The sequence below is a fragment of the Chaetodon trifascialis genome, chromosome 9 (assembly GCF_039877785.1).
Source record: "Chaetodon trifascialis isolate fChaTrf1 chromosome 9, fChaTrf1.hap1, whole genome shotgun sequence".
Taxonomy (NCBI): Eukaryota; Metazoa; Chordata; class Actinopteri; order Chaetodontiformes; family Chaetodontidae; genus Chaetodon; species Chaetodon trifascialis.
Genome location: NC_092064.1, coordinates 6,241,838 through 6,260,332, shown reverse-complemented (window position 1 = coordinate 6,260,332; position 18,495 = coordinate 6,241,838). Strand labels below are relative to the sequence as shown.

The 18,495-nt window shown below is 44.1% G+C and overlaps 1 protein-coding gene across 1 annotated transcript; it reads right to left on the bottom strand.

Moving 5' to 3' along the window:
* Window positions 1–561: 561 nt before the first annotated feature.
* Window positions 562–18,269, bottom strand: chrd (chordin). Its single transcript, XM_070970331.1, has 21 exons — window positions 17,860–18,269; window positions 15,339–15,442; window positions 15,010–15,136; window positions 12,816–12,968; window positions 12,435–12,552; window positions 12,021–12,108; window positions 10,828–10,969; window positions 10,443–10,580; window positions 10,263–10,345; window positions 8,391–8,538; window positions 6,862–6,968; window positions 5,792–6,071; window positions 5,378–5,619; window positions 5,140–5,253; window positions 3,740–3,931; window positions 3,488–3,581; window positions 3,245–3,301; window positions 2,915–3,018; window positions 2,400–2,663; window positions 1,524–1,617; window positions 562–1,184 (listed from the first exon to the last, which is right to left on the bottom strand). The coding sequence occupies exons 1-21, from the start codon at window positions 17,999–18,001 to the stop codon at window positions 1,120–1,122; spliced, it is 2,856 nt and encodes a 951-aa protein (XP_070826432.1). The 5' UTR covers window positions 18,002–18,269; the 3' UTR covers window positions 562–1,119.
* Window positions 18,270–18,495: the final 226 nt, after the last annotated feature.

Here is an 18,495-nt window from a genome sequence, read left to right as displayed (position 1 = left end):
AAAGACGGCAACAAAGTGGAAAAGTAAAATCTCAAGGATGAAAAATCAGGAAACAAATGCAAAAAGGGAACAAGGGAGGGATCATTAGGGGAAGCTGGTTAGTGTCAGCATCCAAAACAAACCCACAGGCATTCCCTCTTTCTTCGGACATCTTTTTATTTTGTCTCCACACCATTCAATAAATACAAAATACAAACCAGCTTCATATTCATAAACAACAATGATAGAAAAATTCATAAAATATTACTTAATTCAAAACAGGAACAACCAAAGCAGAGAAGCAACAAGATCAACAGGAGGTGAAGGCAAAGCTCGTGTTTGTGTAAGTATTACGCTGAAATAACAACAAGCCGCTCCAAGCTTCTCTTCCAATGACGTAGCACTGATCCTGATGCCTCCATGATGGACATCCAGCTGAATCTTACAACAAACAGAAGCTGCGGACTGGCTGAAGAGACGGGGAACGCCACTTTTTCCAGGTTTTTTTGTACAGTGCCACCCAGGAAGTTTAGTGTGTTTCTGTATTGCCGATTAGTTGTATTCTTAACTGGTAAAACACACACACACACACACACACACACACACACATTCATACAGAGTGAAGCAACATTTTTCTCTCTATCCAGTGAGAGCAGTGAGAGCTACAGTAGCTATGGCTGTACTTCAAAAGAAGCCCTGTCAATGAAATACAACTTGCACAATCTTACCAAAGTTTGCTACTCAAAGCAAAGCTGGACAGAAAGAAAATCCCACTGATGGCTGTGTTATATTTGTACATTTACACCTTTTGTCCTGTTGAGCTGTTTTGAAGAACTGAGCAAAAAAAAATTCCAGCAAAAATGCAAGGCAGGAGGCAGAGGGCCTCCTGAAGTCTGGCTGGTCCTCTTCATGGCTTCATCCTTTCACTTTATGAGTCTTTGGAAATTTTCTGTTTGTATTTTATTATTCCTCCATCTCTGCTCTTCACTGTTCATTACAATCCTGAAGCTGATAACAGGGTGGGTGTGGGGCGAGGGGGGAGGAGAAGAGGGAAGACCCAGTGTGCAGATCTGGGTTTGGGTCCATCGGAGTGGGTGTGTGGGTTAAATGGGTAGAAGAGGGTGTGTGGCTCCCCACAGATCAGTGTCTCCAGGTCTGCCTTTTCTCTGGAACTTTCACCATCAGGTCGTCTTCCTCTTTGGAATCTATGGAGAACAGAAACATCTATTTAGAACCCAATTAGCAGGATTTTTCTCCTGCGTTTGACTGATGTGGTTTGAGGTTTTCGGGGCTACAGCTTCAAATCAGATTTTTTTCTCATGTCAGAGTGGAAAAAAGACTGAAAGCCAAACATTAAGCAGGTCAGCTAACTTTGTAAATGATTGTATAAATGAATGGTGTTTCACAGCATATTTTGCACATTGTTATTACATTAGTGGCCAGCAAGGGACCTGGATCAGATCTGAGCTAAAGCATGCTGCCTTGTAAAATGCTCAGATATATCAGTCTAGCACCTGCTGCTGTTTTGTGTGTTTGCTGCTCACCAAGGCATTCAGGACAGCATGTGCCCTCTCCGCGGGTGATGTTGGTGCAGGTCAGTACTGCACATTGCTTCCTCTGACACTTAGTCACACCATGCTGTGGAGAAGAAGAGAAGAAACTGGTGAGTTTGTGAAAAGAAGCAAAATGTAGAGACACAGGTGAAAGAGACACAAGTATGACAGGAATGTCCACCAGTGTGAGATGGGGAGGGATACTCATCTCATGCATTGTAATGCCAGATCGCAAAGCTTCTTCCAATGTGACAGGAATGTCAGGATGTGAGGAAGTACAGGCATAGACGCTGCATACTGAACCAGAAACTGCTCAATGTCAAATGGCCATTTGTACGCTCTCATTTTAGCTCCTGAGAAAAAGCTTTTTAGCTGTTAAACGCTCCACTATGGTCACCATCTGGTTGCTAACTTTGTCTGTCTGCGGTTTTGTGGCAGGTCTATCGGAGCTTTCAAAAAAATCGACCTGCTGCATCTGGAAACTTTCTATGAGAGTGGCGAGAGTGAACCAAATAGTGAAGTTGCCGGTTGTAAAGCAAAACAATGAGCTGAAAGATGCCAACACACATTACATACTGCAATTAGCCCGATTAAAATATTGATTAGAGAATCTTAATTAGATGAAAGAAGTTCAACACATCTGCTGAAGTGCAGGCTTTAGATCATCCTTATCAGAGCACTTTCAAAGTTAAAAGAATTATGTTTGAACTTCCTTAAAACTGTGATTCTTCAGTTTACTACTGTAATGAAAAGGTTTCAGTTCACTCCATTTCTAATGAGATACCTTCAAGTTATTTTCATAACCAATTGCAGCAAACTAACAATATTTGCACTTGGGAAGTGTTTCCTGTCACCCACAATACTTACATCACACCAGCAGTTGATACATTTCATCTCCCCCACCAGCGGTACCCAGGGATGCCAGTTGTCACTGTTCTGGTAATAGTTCTTGCCAAATTTGCAGTGCCTTGGGCCATCTGCCTGCATCATGTCGCTGTGCTCCAGGCCTGCAGGAGTCCTGTCCTCCTCTGGACACTCCTTACAGCAGTCGGAGGGATTACGCCTCACAGGATGACTGCAGGTCAACACCGGACATGTCACCTTCTCACAGTGTACCTCCCCTGAAGACCCCTGTGGATGTAATGCAACGTTAGCAGCAGGTTAGTGGAAATTCTTTTTTTCAAGAATAAAATGCTGCTGACTTATAGCTTTTTTTCCACATAAATAGTTGAAAAGTCTGAACATTCCCCAAGGTTGAACTGATGAGAAATTTATTTCTGCCTCAGCTTCTTTGGAGTCTAAAACAAGATAAATGATCCATTAACGGCTTTTGGGAAAGTAAATCCAGCCAGATGTGGGTGGGATTATTGATGTATATTTACCTTGCAAGTGCAGACAGCACATTTAATGTAGCCAAAGGGAGGTACAAAGGGATGCCATGTGGTTCCTGGGGCGTGCATCTTCTGGTCTCCTTCAAAATAACAACCTGAGAGAAAGGAAAGAAACAAGGTTACTGAGGACAGCCAGAAGGAAAACGCCCAAATGACTTTTAACAGGGGAACTGAGTGGAAATTCAATGAAAGAAATACAGTATAGTGACACAAGGATGGAAAAAGACACAATCCAAGAGAAGAAAGAAGGATAAATTGTAAAAGAAAAAACAAAGAGAATCAGAGGGAAGCTAAGTCAGAGAGAGGAGAGGTAGTACCTACCCTCAAGATGTTCATCTACCCTCTCTGGGGCTTTCATGTCCTTGGGCTCCTTCCTCTCTGAACGGGAAAAAGGAAATGGACACATAAAAAACAAATTAGTTTTCAACGTTTTGATTGGTGTGGGGAGCGCTTCGGGAATTCACCCCAAACAATAAAATCTGCACGCAAACAGGAACTCAACCCCTGTAAAACATGACATCACATACATTGATATATGTCACAGACAACCAAACTCTGTCTCACCATCACAGATGGGGCAGCACTTGTCCTCAGGCTGAATGGTTCGGGAGCAGGTCAGCACCGGACAGATGACTGGGTCGCAGATCACAGTTCGCTTCTGCAGAAAACATGCAGGAAGTTAGGTCCAATCCTTGATGTGATTCCCAAAGACCGCAAACTCATTTATTTCCCAGCTTCTCTTCACATGCCTTAGTATTTCAGTGCCAAAACAGAGAACAAAGAGCTTGAATTGCTGCCTTCGCGTTTGGCGTTTACCTGGCAGCTGCAGGAGAAACACTTGTCATAGTTGGGAGTCCAGCGGGAGCCATGAGCATGGTGCTGGTTCTCAAAGAAGCAGGTATGGGGGTCTTTCTTCAGCTCCTCGGGATCCTTCACAAAGAGGTCGTCAAACTCAGCCTCCTCCACATCCCCTCTGGTCCCGAACTCACAGTTGTTTGGCACATGGACCTGGAGTGAAGAAATGAAAAGAAGAGATAGATGAAGGTGTTGAGCATGAAAGAAACACAAGAAGGCAGCAGGGGGAAGATGTAAGGGTGGGTGAAATATGTTGAGATGAAGGGGAGGAGAAAGAAAGAGAGGCAAAGAAAAGAGAAAAAGAGAAAGGACGGTTAGGACATCAGAGAACTGTTGGCCACACCTGACTCAAGGCTGGTGTCATGCTGACTTGTTAATTGTTCCTAAATGGAGCGTTTCTGTGCTCCCGAGCAGATGGCTGTTTATGTGTTGGACCTGCTTGCTATTAAAACAGCTGAACCCTGTAGTGTGTGTGTGTGTCATCACTTTCTCTGTTAGTACCTGGCAGCCTCAAAGACCTCATCAACCACTACACCTGCAAAGCCGCAAATACGTTTGTGGGCGACTGTGGTCTGCGCCTGTGTGTGCTTCTGAGCTGCAATAAAACTTTTACTTTTCAACAAAGTCTCTCCAGGCAGACAGCACCTGCCAGTGAAAGTGTGTGTTTGTGTGGGCTGGTAAGCACTAAATGAGCAATCACACAGGCACATAACCACTCAGATGGTCAAACGAGACCGCAAGGACTCTTACGCTTGGGGCTACAAACTGATTTTTTGACATGGTTCCAACCTCTTAGAGGCATTTTCTGACAGTTTAGCACTCTGCAGCATGACCATTGTTAAAAGATTTGCTCTGTGCAACTATAGCTAATGCCCTCAAATTATTTTTAGAAGTCTGAGCACTAACTAATCTAACCCCTCCTTTTTGGGTCTTGCTGTGCTGGTATACTAGCTTGCACTATTATCATTTTATCGTGTTATGGTTGTCTTGTAATAGTAAAACAGATTTGAGGATAAGGTCATTGTGTTGTGGTTGTAAAGCAATTATGTGACTTGTCCAAAGTTTTGCATTCAATTTGTAATTTTCTGTATTTAATACTGATCGTTTATGAAAAAGTTCCCTATCTTTAAGTACTCGTCATGACAAAAAATCAATACTGTCAGGACTGATGCCTCTAATTGGGAGACTAAAATACTTTGCTGAAAAGAGAGACTCGTGGAAATGTTTCAGAAAACTGGCAACTCTCCAAGCCTCAGAGCAAATCTGCTCTATCTGACAAAGGAAACTATTTCAAATTGAATAGTGAACTTGAAAAATGTGAAACACAAATGAATGTAATGTTGTAGCTTTTGTTTACATACCCGTCCTCGTATTTCTCCTCGGGGGTTCATCTTGGTGCTGACCTGGACAAATGCTGTTCCTTGGTCCAGGTGTTGCAATAATTCAACACTGATGTCCTTTAACACTCCCTGAGCCTGGAGGAGAGGAGAGTGTCTTTGAGTGTGTTTCTGTATGTATGGATTTTGTGTCCATCTGTGCACATATTTGCATTAATTTGAATGTGTGTGTGTGTGTGTGTGTGTGTGTGTACTGATGTACCTGAGAGCCATAAAAGCCAGTCAGCAGCCTCTTGTGAGTGGTGCTGCTGTCATCTAGTTCTCCAATCTCTGCCAATCCATGGAGGTGGACGTTCACAGTGAGGTCGTCTGCCTTGCTGAGGCCCGCAACAATGATCTCATAATGCAGGTGACACTGTTTGTCCACCGACACCCAGGCGTGGCCAGAGGCGCCAGTTCTTACTGGTGGAGACACAAAGTGGCCGGCCAGAGGAACGGGCAAGTCTGAAAGAAGCATTAATAACAGTTTAATGAAGTGTGCATCCAGGGCTTGAAAGCATTTAGAAAGCTGTAGCATCTAAAGCATGTATTTCTATGTATATTATGGTTTCTATGACCTCCAGCCCATCAATGCCACCCCTGCCCTTCTCTCTCCTTTGCTTCCACTGATCTGTACCATGTCTGGGTGCCTCCAGGCCATTGTAGAGCAGGGCCTTAATCTGCCCCCTCAGCTCCCCTTCCTGGCTGTGTGTCGTGGCCACATTGATGAAGAGCTCATTCTGCAGCAGCATGTGGATGTGTCGAGCCTCCAGACGACTCCAGCTGCCCTGCGCCTGGCCTGTGGCCTTGTTGTACTCCGGCGTCAGGTCATACAGCACAGAGCGCTTGTTTCGCCGCCGCGGCTTCAACTCAATAGTGAGGCCAACGAAATCACTGGTGAGACCTGCGACCTGAACCTGGAGAAAGGGAGGGAGAAAAGGTTGAAGCCTCCTCGGCTGTGCTTGCTTATCGTCACTTCATTTGGATGTTTGTGTTTCGTTGCAGAATGATGTATGTGTAGAGTTGGTCACTTGAAGGTTGTTTTCACATTCAGCTGCTGAAATCTGAGTTTGACAGGAGAATGTACCAGCAGGACTTTGGAGTTTAGGAAACAAGTTTGGAATCCAGTCGTGGTCCAATATTCAACTTACACAAGTGTGTCATGAAAGCTTTTCAGTGAAGTGGAATATATATAGTGTCCAGCAGTTAAACTCTTTATATCATTTACAAAACTTGCATGTTCATAAATTCTGTCTTTTTTTATATGTCTTAAAACATGTCTGGAGGGGATCCTTATTTAATGATTTGTTATTTGTGTTGTGGATTGTTTGATCTGAAATCTGATGCCAATGCAAAGGGAAAAGTGTACTAATAAAGATGTTAATGTGCTCTGGCCTGGTTTTTTATTGTTCAGAGACTTCAATCCCATTTTTGTGGAGGAGACTGCATAAAACTCATTTTGAGTGAGACTTGTGACATTCATCTTTTTGGATAGAGGACTGGCTAGTGGTTTATTGACTTTTTGTGCCAGTTACAGTGTTCTACCATAATTGACCAGACCAACAAGATAAAAGAACTAAATACTAGTTATCTTAAAAATAATTGTGTGTGAATGTGTAGTACATCCCCAGGTGTAAGTTTATAATCATAAACTATAATCCTAAAAAAAAAGTCAAACAATCTCCCTCAAAGTGGACAAATCCATACCTGGTAGTCCAGTGTGCCGTTATCATGGAGGTTGAACACTGCAGATCCCACGCCTCCCGTCTTCCCTGGCGTCAATGCATCACCGCTGGACAACACACTCTGAATAGCTGTGCCAGACAAAGACAGATTAATATCAAAAATCCACTTTAGAGTACATTCCTGCTCAAATGACTTATCTCCAACCATCACTTTTCCCCTCGGAGTTTCCCTCCCTTAAACCATAGTAAAGCCTGACAGCATGCGAGATGAGGCAATGATTTCTGTCATGTTAAAATTTGCTGGTTGGATCAAGGAGGGAGAGGAAGGTGGCTTCATTACATTCCCTCACGTTCTGCAACCGCACACACATCGAAGCCACATACCCATAATGTCACCCCTTTCTCCAAGAAAGAGTCATCGAGGGGACAGATTCGATTGAACCTCTAATCAGGAGGTGTGTCTGCTGCCTGTGTAACTGTGTGCTGCACAAGGGGCCAAAAACATACATGTTGTTGCACTGTCTGGCACACAAACACACACACTCACACACAAAAATCCCACCCAAGGTTAAGCCTTGGAATGAGGTAACCCTTGTTGAATGCAGCAGGCTTAGGAAGATTGAGCTGAGACGACAGGAGGGAATGAGTAAGAGAGAAGGATGAGAAAAGTGCACAGAAACATTTTGAAAATGACACGAAGACAGAAAAAAGCCAGAGAGGGGGAATGACGGCAAAGATGGGATGGGCTCGAGACATGAAGCGACAGAGTGAAAGAATGAGAGAGGGAGAGCGGGAAAGAGAAGGGGGAGAAAGGAGGGAGAGCGGGAAAGAGAAGGGGGAGAAAGGAGAGGGAGAGCGGGAAAGGAGTGTGTTGAGTTTGAATTCTTCACACATAACGTCAAGCTGTTAATCACAGCACTGGAACACCAGCATGGAGAGTCAGGTCCAGCAGACTGTGACCTTGGCAGCACCACTCTGTTTTGGTGTGTAAAACTTGGACTTAAAAAAACATCTTTGTGTTTATTTGTGTCTGTTTGTGTGCAGGTATTTGTGTATGTTAGACAATAAAAGCGTCTTTCAGGGTGTTTCAAAGTGCCGAACACCTTGATGTTCAATGATCACGTTCAAGTATGCGTCCTATGAAAAGACCATGTGTGCATGCTTTAACGGTTTCAGACGATTGGGCTGTGCACAGCATTCCTAAAACCTCTGTCTGTCTTTCTTTGTGTCTGTCACAAACACACATGGACAGACATGCATACACAGTCTTGGTGGGCCACCAAGTCCACCAGAAGGTCTATAAACATGGTTTTCCCCCAGCGATAAGACTTGAAAGGATGGAGGCACAGAGAAAGAGAACAAGTATTTATAGAGGAGAATGACAAAAACAGCCACAGATGGACAAGAACAAGCCAACTACAAAGCCAAATACATTCTCGGCAGTTTGTTGCCTCTACAGTGTTTCACCTTGCCGGAGTAATGTGAAGAGAGACAAGAAAAGACATTTTCATTTCACCTGTGTTAAGGTGTTTGACTGCAGGGGACACTTACTGTCACAAGATTTCCTGCCAGTGATGAAGCCAGAGATCTGCCGGGGATCCTGACCCTCTGTTGCCACGGCGATTTCCAGCTGACCACGAGATAACCAAAACAGTTCGCGGCTATTCAGGTCTGTCAGCACCTCCGCGAAGTCTGGATCCTGTACAGATTGAAACGGTTAGATCAACAAGTGGATAAATATAAAACCATATTCCATTGTAATCAATGCCTTTTCAGTACCAGAAATGAAAACTGTTACTGTGCCATTAAGATCTTGCTGACATGATGTTAGTACAACACTGACAGGTTACCAGAGTAACCAACCCCAACTTCGTTAGACGGAAGACACAGTGGTGCCATGTTTCCGACTGAAATGAATTTATCCCCTCAGTTTATACCAAACAAAGATGAGATGAGCAAAGAGAGCAAAACAGATCCCTGGACAGTTAAATCTCCTCAAGACAGGATTAATTCAACAATCACAAAGGTACCACAAAGTCAAAAGCCATTAAGAATACAAACTGCTATATTACTTAAAAACACATGATTTGAAATCACTGCTCTCAGAAGCGCAGGCTTAAACCTGGGGCAAAAATATGACTTGCATTGCCTGAGCATGTTTCATATTGAGCGAGGTTTAATTTCAAGCAGGCAGACTGGACTCTGAGAAAGCAGGAGGGGCTGGTCAGGACGCTGAGAAATGTGGGATTAATAGGACAGATGTACGAGCGTGTTGAAGAAATGTTACTTTTATGACCTCAGGGCCTCAGTTCAATATAAATATACTTGTACCATAAATCCACACAGCGAGGAGCCAAAACAGAGTGGGGACGGAGAAGGGGCTGGGCAGAGGGAAGGTGACTTATGTTGGGGAAACTGAATGGATAGACTACTGAGAGGGAAGCAGGATGCAAAAGGATATGTTGGGGTTTTGTGTAAATCGGGCAGAACAGCAACACTCAAGTGTGTTTGCTTATGTATGAGTGTATTTAGAAATAAATAAAGGCAAGCATCCTCCTCGGCTACATTGTGTTGTTTATATGCTGTTTCTCAGTTAGACTTAAAATGAGTGGTTTGGCTTTCAGCATCTAGCTCAAGGACACTTTGAGGGGTCATGTGGCAAGTTCCTGAGCTCAAAAGTTTCACATATTTTTCACGGACGGTGTCTCTCACCGCTAGGCTCGAAAGAGGCGCATCGGCCCTTCACGCAATTCCTGGCAGAATTCAAAACAGACCCGCCTTTCATCACTCCTCTTCCTCCCTCCATCCATCTCAGCCCACAGACCACTAACCACTGACATGTGTGAGGAGTGTGTACGCAGTCCATCCTCTCTACCTCCCCAGTCTCTCCACTCTTTCCTCTGCGTCTCTCATCCCTCGCTCACATCTGTCTCCTGCAAGAACTCCTCTCACACACTTTCTCTCTTCTCTTGTTTTCCCCTAACTCTTCCTCTTCATCCATTTTTTCTTGTCATGTCTCAGGGCAGTTAACTGTGATCAGAGCGGCGGCAACAACAGCGTTGGGATGTGGTGACCAAACCACATCCGTCTGGGAGAGGAGGGGTGGGGGGAACCAGGAGTGTGAGTGTGTTGCTGTGTCATATGTTCCTAACCGACAACAACCTCCAGTCACCCCTTAAATTCACCGTCTGTCCCAGATAGGACTTTTCCCTAAAACCTCCCACTTATTTCGGGCTGAATATTGGGTTTTTTGATTTATTGTTTTTCCAGATACTTTGTGGCAAACACAGAGTATGTCTATTTTTTGAACAGTTAAAGAATTCTCAAGCATGAAGATAAAAATATTTCTTACAACAGCTTCGACTGCTGGTATCAGCCTTGAAAACGCCATGCCAAACTGAAAACCATGGTTATGTTACTCACGTGAGAGGTGATGTTTGCGCGGATCTCTCTCAGGATGTGTTGACGGTATACAAGCTGGACTCGGATGGGCACCACGAGGGGCTCTGAGGAGACACAGAGACAGTTTTCTCACCGTCAAACCTAAAATTTTCTCTACAATTCAGTGACGACCGTCTCTTCCTTCTTTGTCTGACTTCTCACCTTTGTCTTTGTGTCTGATGAGGCCTTGAAGGATGAGGATGAAGTGGAGGTTGTTTTCTGTGTCACTGAGCGTCAACATGGCGATGCCTCCCATGCCTGAATTCTCCTCCTCCGATGTCAACGTGGAACTGAATGTCTCTGTACACAAGACACATGCACATTACCATATTGAGTATCTGCATTTTCTTACAGGACTTTGATCTAAATACTTCTCTGTAAACAAAGCCCACACTTTGTAGCTGCATTAATCCACAAAGGGCCTTTTAAGATACATGAGAACGTATACAATTCCAGTGCTTAAATATTGAGTTTATTGTGTCTAAAGGAACTTAACAAAAAATAATGATCCATCAGGATCAGGACAATATCCAACAAGCACGCATACCAGCAAACAGCGCCCTGTGTTTGATGATCTTCCCCTCCACTTCGTCTCGTCTGCTCGTCGATAACGTCATGCTGATGCGCATCTGCTCAGACTGCAGCTGTCGTATTACGGGCTTAGCCAGGTTCTTCCATACCCCGCAGATCTATAGGAACACACAGACACAGGCAGGTAATACACAGTATCGCTGCAGTAGTCATCTCCAAATATTTTGATATATCTCTCAGAAATGAAAAAGGCACACAGACATCCAAACAGACATCACATGCACATCTGCTAAATACATCAGATCATCTGATTGTATTCTCAACCCTCTGCTGCAAACCTTCAGCATAAAACTGCTACTTCTCCCTGAGAGCGGAGGGAAGAAATGTGGCAGCGTGCCGGCACTTCATAACTTTCAGTTCAAGGGTAATCTCCATTTTAATTAGCGATACTCTCTGTCTCCCTGCTAAGCAGTGATGTAACATGTGAAAAATTCTCTTTCCAAAAGTTTTGGTCCAGCAAACCCCCCCTCCGGCCGCCCTCTTCCTTTTTTGCACTGGAGTGTTTTCTCTAAGGTCCTCTGGTGCTTGACACTGACATTTATCTAAAAATAATAATAGGCCAATTTCTGGGACCTGTATTTAGGGGGCTCCTGCCTCGCTCAACAGTGTTTGAGTGTTCTGGTCTGAAATGGAATGAGGAGATGTGTGTATCTTGGCAGGAAATGATGTGTAGTGATGGAGCCAGACCTTCGGGAGTATGTGGACATGCATGCATGGGTACTACTGTTACACCAACATATCAGTTTACTGATTTATCAGGATAATATTGGCCTTTAACTAAACTCAGTGTTGTACTCCTCTGACTGGAGAGTGGTTTCTCCCTCATGTTACCTTTTGAGTGAGTGTGTGTTGATGTTTACTGCAATCAGACTGCGATGTTTAGAAAGAGCTAACGAAGCAGAAAGGAAATGTCACTCTATATGTGTGTGCGTGTCTACGAGTGTGTTTATTGTTTATTATCGCAGAATGAGTTATAGGAGAGAGCTTGAGCATAAAGTCAGAGCGGGTATGAACAGTGAGCACATTCTTCACACCAGTACCTCTCACCTCTCTCAGGAAACACACAGACACACATGCACACATAATGAAAGCAGCACCGACACAAGCAACGGAAGCAAGAGATGACTTTCTACTTATGTGATGCCTTACCATGTCTGACTGTCCCTTGGGGACTCTGTACTCAAAAGCAGTGGTCCCATCTGAATCCCGGAAGATTATTTTGCTGGGGCGGCTCATTCTGAAACGTAAGGGAAGACCAAGAGATTGAATGGACAAACATTTCACATATAATTGTTTTCAACAACCTAATTTTAGTACTTTTAATGCTGACCACTTCAGCAAAATGATGGTAGAAACAACACAGAGCTTGTGCTGTGTTTTATATAGGAGAATCTAAACACAAATCTGTTTGGGATACACAATAGAACAGCTGGAAAAGAGGAAAAGATGAGCAGTGATGCTGCTGAGGCTGTTCAGAGGAGGAGGAGAGCACCACCATCAGGGACTAATGCCACTAAATATTTAAGGAAGTAGTCGTTTTAGCTGTGACACTGTGTTTTTTACCTCTGGTATGTGATGGAGAAGGTCAGGCTCGTTCTGGTCAGAGAGAAGCGAGCTCTGGCAACACCACTGGAGCTGGGCAGCCATGAGTCTATCACTCCTGTCAACACTGCTACAAAGTCTGCAGGAAGAGAGAGTGTTATATAGGTGCTTACTAACATATGCCATCATACGTATTCCTGTTTACTTAATTTTATTATCCTGTGTGTTTGTGATGCATGAATGGGAGCCCCGTGTGAATGCATTCTGTGATGCATGTATCATCTTTAGAGTTTCATTAATTATGTACAGATATTTACGCCCGCGTTACAAATAGCAGTCCACTGCGCTCTAATGTAAGCGTGTTGGTGGTCTGTCCATCTGTCTGTGGGTGCTCCTACTCACCAGTGCGGCTCTCCCCGGGACCCACCTCCTCCGAGCTCAGGTAGGATCGGTCATTGTAAGATTTGTGGAGGTCATCCTCCTTCTCTTTGCCCTTCTCATGGAAATATTCAAAGCTGTCCAGCACAGAGTCTGTCTGTTTCTTGTCATCCACACCTGCAGAAGGAAAAAAGTTAAGACAGAGATACTTGCTACAGTAAGTACTGTTGATATTAGTGAGATTTATACACTGTAGATTTGTGTAATGTTATACTTCTATGCACAGTTTGTCAGTATATATGGCTGTTAGCCTTTGAATGTCAGTTGTCATTTTAAATATGTCAACATTTTGTACTAGGAATATATTTCATTGTCTTTATATTCCCTGATAAAAAAGACTGTTAGCAGTAGCAGTGTTCTGGTTTTTAATAAAGACTTTCAGTATCTGCCTTTCATTATCTGGCAAGGTAAACCAGGTGAACCGAAGCATTTCAAAACACATTCTGCTACATTGTCCTCAAAGTCTGGCACACAGATGAGAATAAATCATCAGCTGACCTCCATTTTTCATTTGATTGCATTTTCAGTGTGGATGAAGAGTGTGAAAGGTGTGGACATAAGCAGCCGGAGAGAAACTGTACACAAATCCAGGTTGGGCAAGACAAAAATTACAGAGCGGGGATGGGAAGTCGGAACGATTTGGAGGATGTCAGAGGGCTACAGAGCATTCTCTCTGTCTTCCTCACTTCCTCTCTCTCTCTCTCTCTCTCTCTCTCTCTCTCTCTCTCTCTCTCAGCCAGGGGTAACTAACCAGGGTAGTCTCCTGTAGCTGAAGAGCTTAAGGAGAATTGGGAGTGACACTGGCGTGCGATCCCAACAATGACCTGCTGTTCCACACAGACTGCTGTGCGTCTTGATGTAATGTGTAGACTGCACACACACACACACACACACACACACACACACACACACACACAGTGACAAATGCAGTGGTGATCATTCAGCCAAATAGAGCTCTCTGACATGATCCTGAGAAAGAAAACCACACACTGGCTCTTAGTCACCTAAACTTTATTTCTCCAAGGCACTTTTCTGAGATTGACTGGACTGTCTGTTTTCTTTCTTGGTGTCTGATTCACACACACACACACACGCACGCACGCACGCACGCACGCACGCACGCACGCACGCACGCACGCACGCACGCACGCACGCACGCACGCACGCACACACACACACACACACACAAACACACACACACACACACACACACACACACACACACACACACACACACACAACTCAAATCTCATCATTCTCCTCTCACTCCCTCAGTCCTCTGCTCCACTGGGCACACTCAAGGGCTTCTGGGTAGTGTCACTCTCACTTCTCCCCACTTACACTGTATCCTCAGGTGTACCACATTACACACACATGCACATAAAAACACACACACACAAACACACACACCATTTTCCATCACTTAGACAAACATACTAGCTGCTTTGGTGCCAAAGCTAAGACAAACACACTCAACCTTTTCCTTAAAACTTGACCACAACACACACACAATCCTGGGCCTGTCCAATTCAATTCACACACATACACACACAGCACAGCACAGTGTTGTCCACACAGTGCTTTACCTTTACTTTCCATTCCATTACCAGACACACAGCGTAGAAAAACACCCAATCTGCTGAATAACAGCACAGCATGAAGACCCACCCTGTGTATGTGTGAGTTTGTGAGCATGTGGAGCTCTAATTCTCTAATAAGGTGGAACTGTGTGCCCAGCAGTGTGTAGACAAGTGGCAATGTGTGAATGAGGTTAAATTGATGGGTGGTACTTTGAGTTGTGGCTGGTTAGAGAAAATGTCCATTTGATGCAGCTGAATGGAAAATCAATTGACCTGCGACGACTGTAACTGTAACTGTAACTGGGGGGGCAGAAGAATTGTGAGTGCAACAGGGAAAGACGGAGATAGACAGGGAGGGAGGAGGGGAAGAAAAATAGAGATATGAATCAAACAAAGAATAAACAAAAAGAAGAAAAGTAAAGAAGCCCTTGAGGGGAACAACTGCAAGTAATTCATTTTTGCTGTTTTCCCATGAGGCTTTGGGAGCAATTTAAGCTGTGCTTTGCTTGTTTTCTCAGCTGACTATTTCATGCATTTGGGACAGCTACAGTGGAGAGAGTGGGTCAGCAGATGATTACCTTTGGGACAGGTTTTACAGCAGTGGCCTGGGAGCAGGACAGGATCGTCACAGTCCAGGTCTGGACAGTCCTGTTTGATGTTCTTACAGTTTACTTTCCCGAACACCTTGCCACGACGGCTCTTTTGCTGCCAGGATAACAACAGAGAAACAGACACATCTGTCATTGACCAAATCTCATCTGAATACATACAGTGAAGAATTCTGCCTTTCTGGGGCAACAGTTGATTACAAATTCATCTGGAGTTAGAGCTGCTTCAACCTGCTACTGCACAGATACTGGGTGAGAGTGACACATACAGAGAGAAGTCACAGTGAGACAAAACTTACAGGTTCACAGTAGCACTGGACACAGTGCATGACACCGAAGGGCTCCCCCAGATCTGGGTGCCATGTCTCTTCCAGAGAATAGAATCGGCCTCCAAATGAGCATCCTGTAACACAAACACTGCTGATTACACATGGCCGTCATTGTACAAGGCGGTCTTCAGGGTGCAACATCGGATAGTTATGATAACGATTTTTGGCTCTTTCCAAACCAGACACACTCTCAACAAGAAACTAACTGAAATGATATGATTATATATGAGGTCTGTCCTTTTTAATTGCACTAGAGTTAATTATGGGGCACACATACAACAAGAATTTAGTTGAGGTATTTTAGCTGACTTGCATAAAGAGCAAGAAAAAGTGCAGCTGCAAGGCTTTTATTAAGTGTCAGTCATGCAAAATGACAAACTGTACAAGCCGAGCCATTGTGCCCGTTTTCAGATTTAACTACAAATAAATCTTGCATAGCTCACTGCCCAGGCATGTTGGAGGCAACTGAAACTCCCTGAATGCCTCGTGAGTTTTGGGACTCAACCTTGCATCCTGCTTCATCTAAATGATCCATGAGCAGAGCAGACATGGGAGACATTCAAATTTCCACCAAAAGATTAAGGGAGATTCCCAGAAATATGTGAAATGGTGTAGGCCAAACCTTGTTAAAAAAAGACTTTGAGGAAGTGATTAAATACATTTTGAAGGCACAGTGTAAATGCAAACAAAGGAACCAATAGAGGGTGAGAAATACTAGTTTACAATAAACTCATGCTAGTTTGTACATACATACATACTAAAGGGATTATGACATCAAACATAGTTGGACAGTTTTTTCTTTGGCTCATCAGCATGTTGCAAGAAAAACGAAACAATGAGAAAGAGACTACAGGAGTAAGGGCTTTGAGTGCACATCCACATCAGATGAAACATGTAAAAACTGAAATCCTTTATTCCACAACAGCCCCAAAGATAAAAAAGGGGCTACAGCTCCTTACTCACCCAACATGTCTGTGAACACTCTCGAAGCTCAAAGACAGCACATCATAGTCATTGTTTCACTTGAAACCCAGTGTGCTGGAGTACAGCCATAACTATACAAAACACATCACTGTTCTAATATATAGGGACTGCACCGTGTATTGATGTTACCGGAGATAAAAATAGCTTTTAGCGTTATTATTACTATACTAAAATCATAATTGAGTGTTAGTCATGCTGTGTTACTACAGGAATATTACAGGGATTTTTGGATGGGATAAGTGCCTGTGAGCAGTGTGTGTGGTGAGAGCCCTTGTCTGACTGCACACACACACACACACACACACACACACACACACACACACACATCAATCGTAATGTCGCCCCTCGCCAACTTCACTCGATCTGATGCCTAGCCTTGCTCACTGCTACCAACCTGGTTCACATTATTCTTTCATTAAAGTGACTACACACTTTAAACAGTCCAATGCAGTTAAAGGGAGCCAAACTGTGATCCCCTCGCTTTTCCTGCCACCTCTGTCTCTGCTGAAATAAATCATCTCAGAGGAGCCAGCGCTTGTAATGGAAAGTCGATTGATTACAGTTTCCAACATAGAATTACGCGTTAAGGAGGGGGTTAACGTGGAGTTCCCACAGTTTTGAACTCCAGAGTAGTTACCTTGTAAAAACCGCAATGAGCTTTGTGCGTAGGGGCTTTCACACATGAATCAAATGGCATTCACTGTGGTTATGACTCAGATGTTTGCCGCTAGTTTACACATGAAGCAACTCAGGCAGAGACAAGAGGGAAATATGGAAATTCACGAAAAACAGGTTGGCTTTCCAAAGCCATCACAGTGGGAAAAGTTAAGAAAATAGTTCATTTAAGTCAGCTGTAAATGTCATGCGCTGATATTTCGAAAGCGTTAGCGACTCGGGCTATTGGGCCAGTTACTGGGCTGAACCCAGGTCATAACCTGCAACCGGCGCGCGCACACAGCACAACACAAACTTCGTCGAGATATCTCGCAATTTAAAGACTTCTGATTTCTTTTTCGGTAAAATATGTGTACAGGTCATACTTACAGTAATTTTGAATGGTAATCGTGTGCTCATTGCAGTTCGGCTTGATTGTTATATCAAGTTATAGCACTCTTTTAAAAATAATCTGGACTTTTAAATTGTTAATCAGCGCTCGATGCTGCCCCCCTCGGCGTGTGTTGGGTCAATAGGAGGTGCAATTCGCTTCAATGCGTGAAATTGTTGATAAAATGAATGCTGCTTGTTGTATTGGATGTTAGCCGAATTGACGACAGGCTCCTCTGTGTTCATTCTAAATGTATAGTCACTTTAGACTTCCATAGACCCGACCTTTCCAGAACTGTTCACATTAAAAACGACACATTTTGAACGGAGTTTTGCTTCTATCTTGTGCTGGCTCAATTGACTGTCTCACACAATAGCACTGTATAGAGCCAAACACAAAACTTTTGGAATAACGGGAAACAATGGTGTGCAAGTTATAAAATAAATATGTCGTCTCTCTTACCTGACAAGCCTTTGGAGGGCAGCGGCTCTCTCTCTGACTGGATGGGCAGAGCAGGAGACTTCAGTCGCGAGGCCGCTCCGGTGTGCAGCCACGCGCAGCTCAGCATGCACAGCAAAGAGCGGAGCGCGCGGGGAGCCAGCATCCCAAACCTCCGTCGCGTCTTTCCACAAAATATTCCCCGCAAACTTCCGATAGCGCGTACTTTAGAAAGCCACTGTCGACTTGGAAGCGACTAACTGCACAAAAAACTCAGGAAACGTAGGTTTCCTCCTTACATCCAAGTAGTCGTGGTTATTAGTTGGAAAGTCTCCTGTTTTAGATCATCCGAGTTTCAGTCAGGCCGTGGTTTTCCGAAGACAGCACAGTCAGCTGTACCGTATGTCGTCCCTCAGCACCAGCAGCCTCCTCACAGTCCCGTCCCTTTCTGCTTTATAGCCTGCTTCCCTGACAGCTTGAAGCAGCCACCGGCCGGGAGGAGGGGGGCAGATGAGGGGTGGGATGTGTGATGGGTGGAGGTGGGGGTTGGTGATGGAAAGGGAAATTGACGCCGCTATCAATTCACTAACAGTTAAGATATGGAAAAGAGAGTGTGTCTGATCCATTCCGTACCAAAACTACTACTTCTTCTTCTTCTTC

Excerpts from the sequence above, each read along its gene's own strand:
- chrd (XM_070970331.1), bottom strand. The coding sequence starts at position 18,001 with ATGCTGGCTCCCCGCGCGCTCCGCTCTTTGCTGTGCATGCTGAGCTGC. Across the intron at positions 3,019-3,244 it reads GGTAGATGAACATCTTGAGG|GTTGTTATTTTGAAGGAGAC; the intron begins GTAGGTACTACC and ends CCTTTCTCTCAG. Across the intron at positions 1,618-2,399 it reads GTATCAACTGCTGGTGTGAT|CATGGTGTGACTAAGTGTCA; the intron begins GTAAGTATTGTG and ends TCTTCTCCACAG.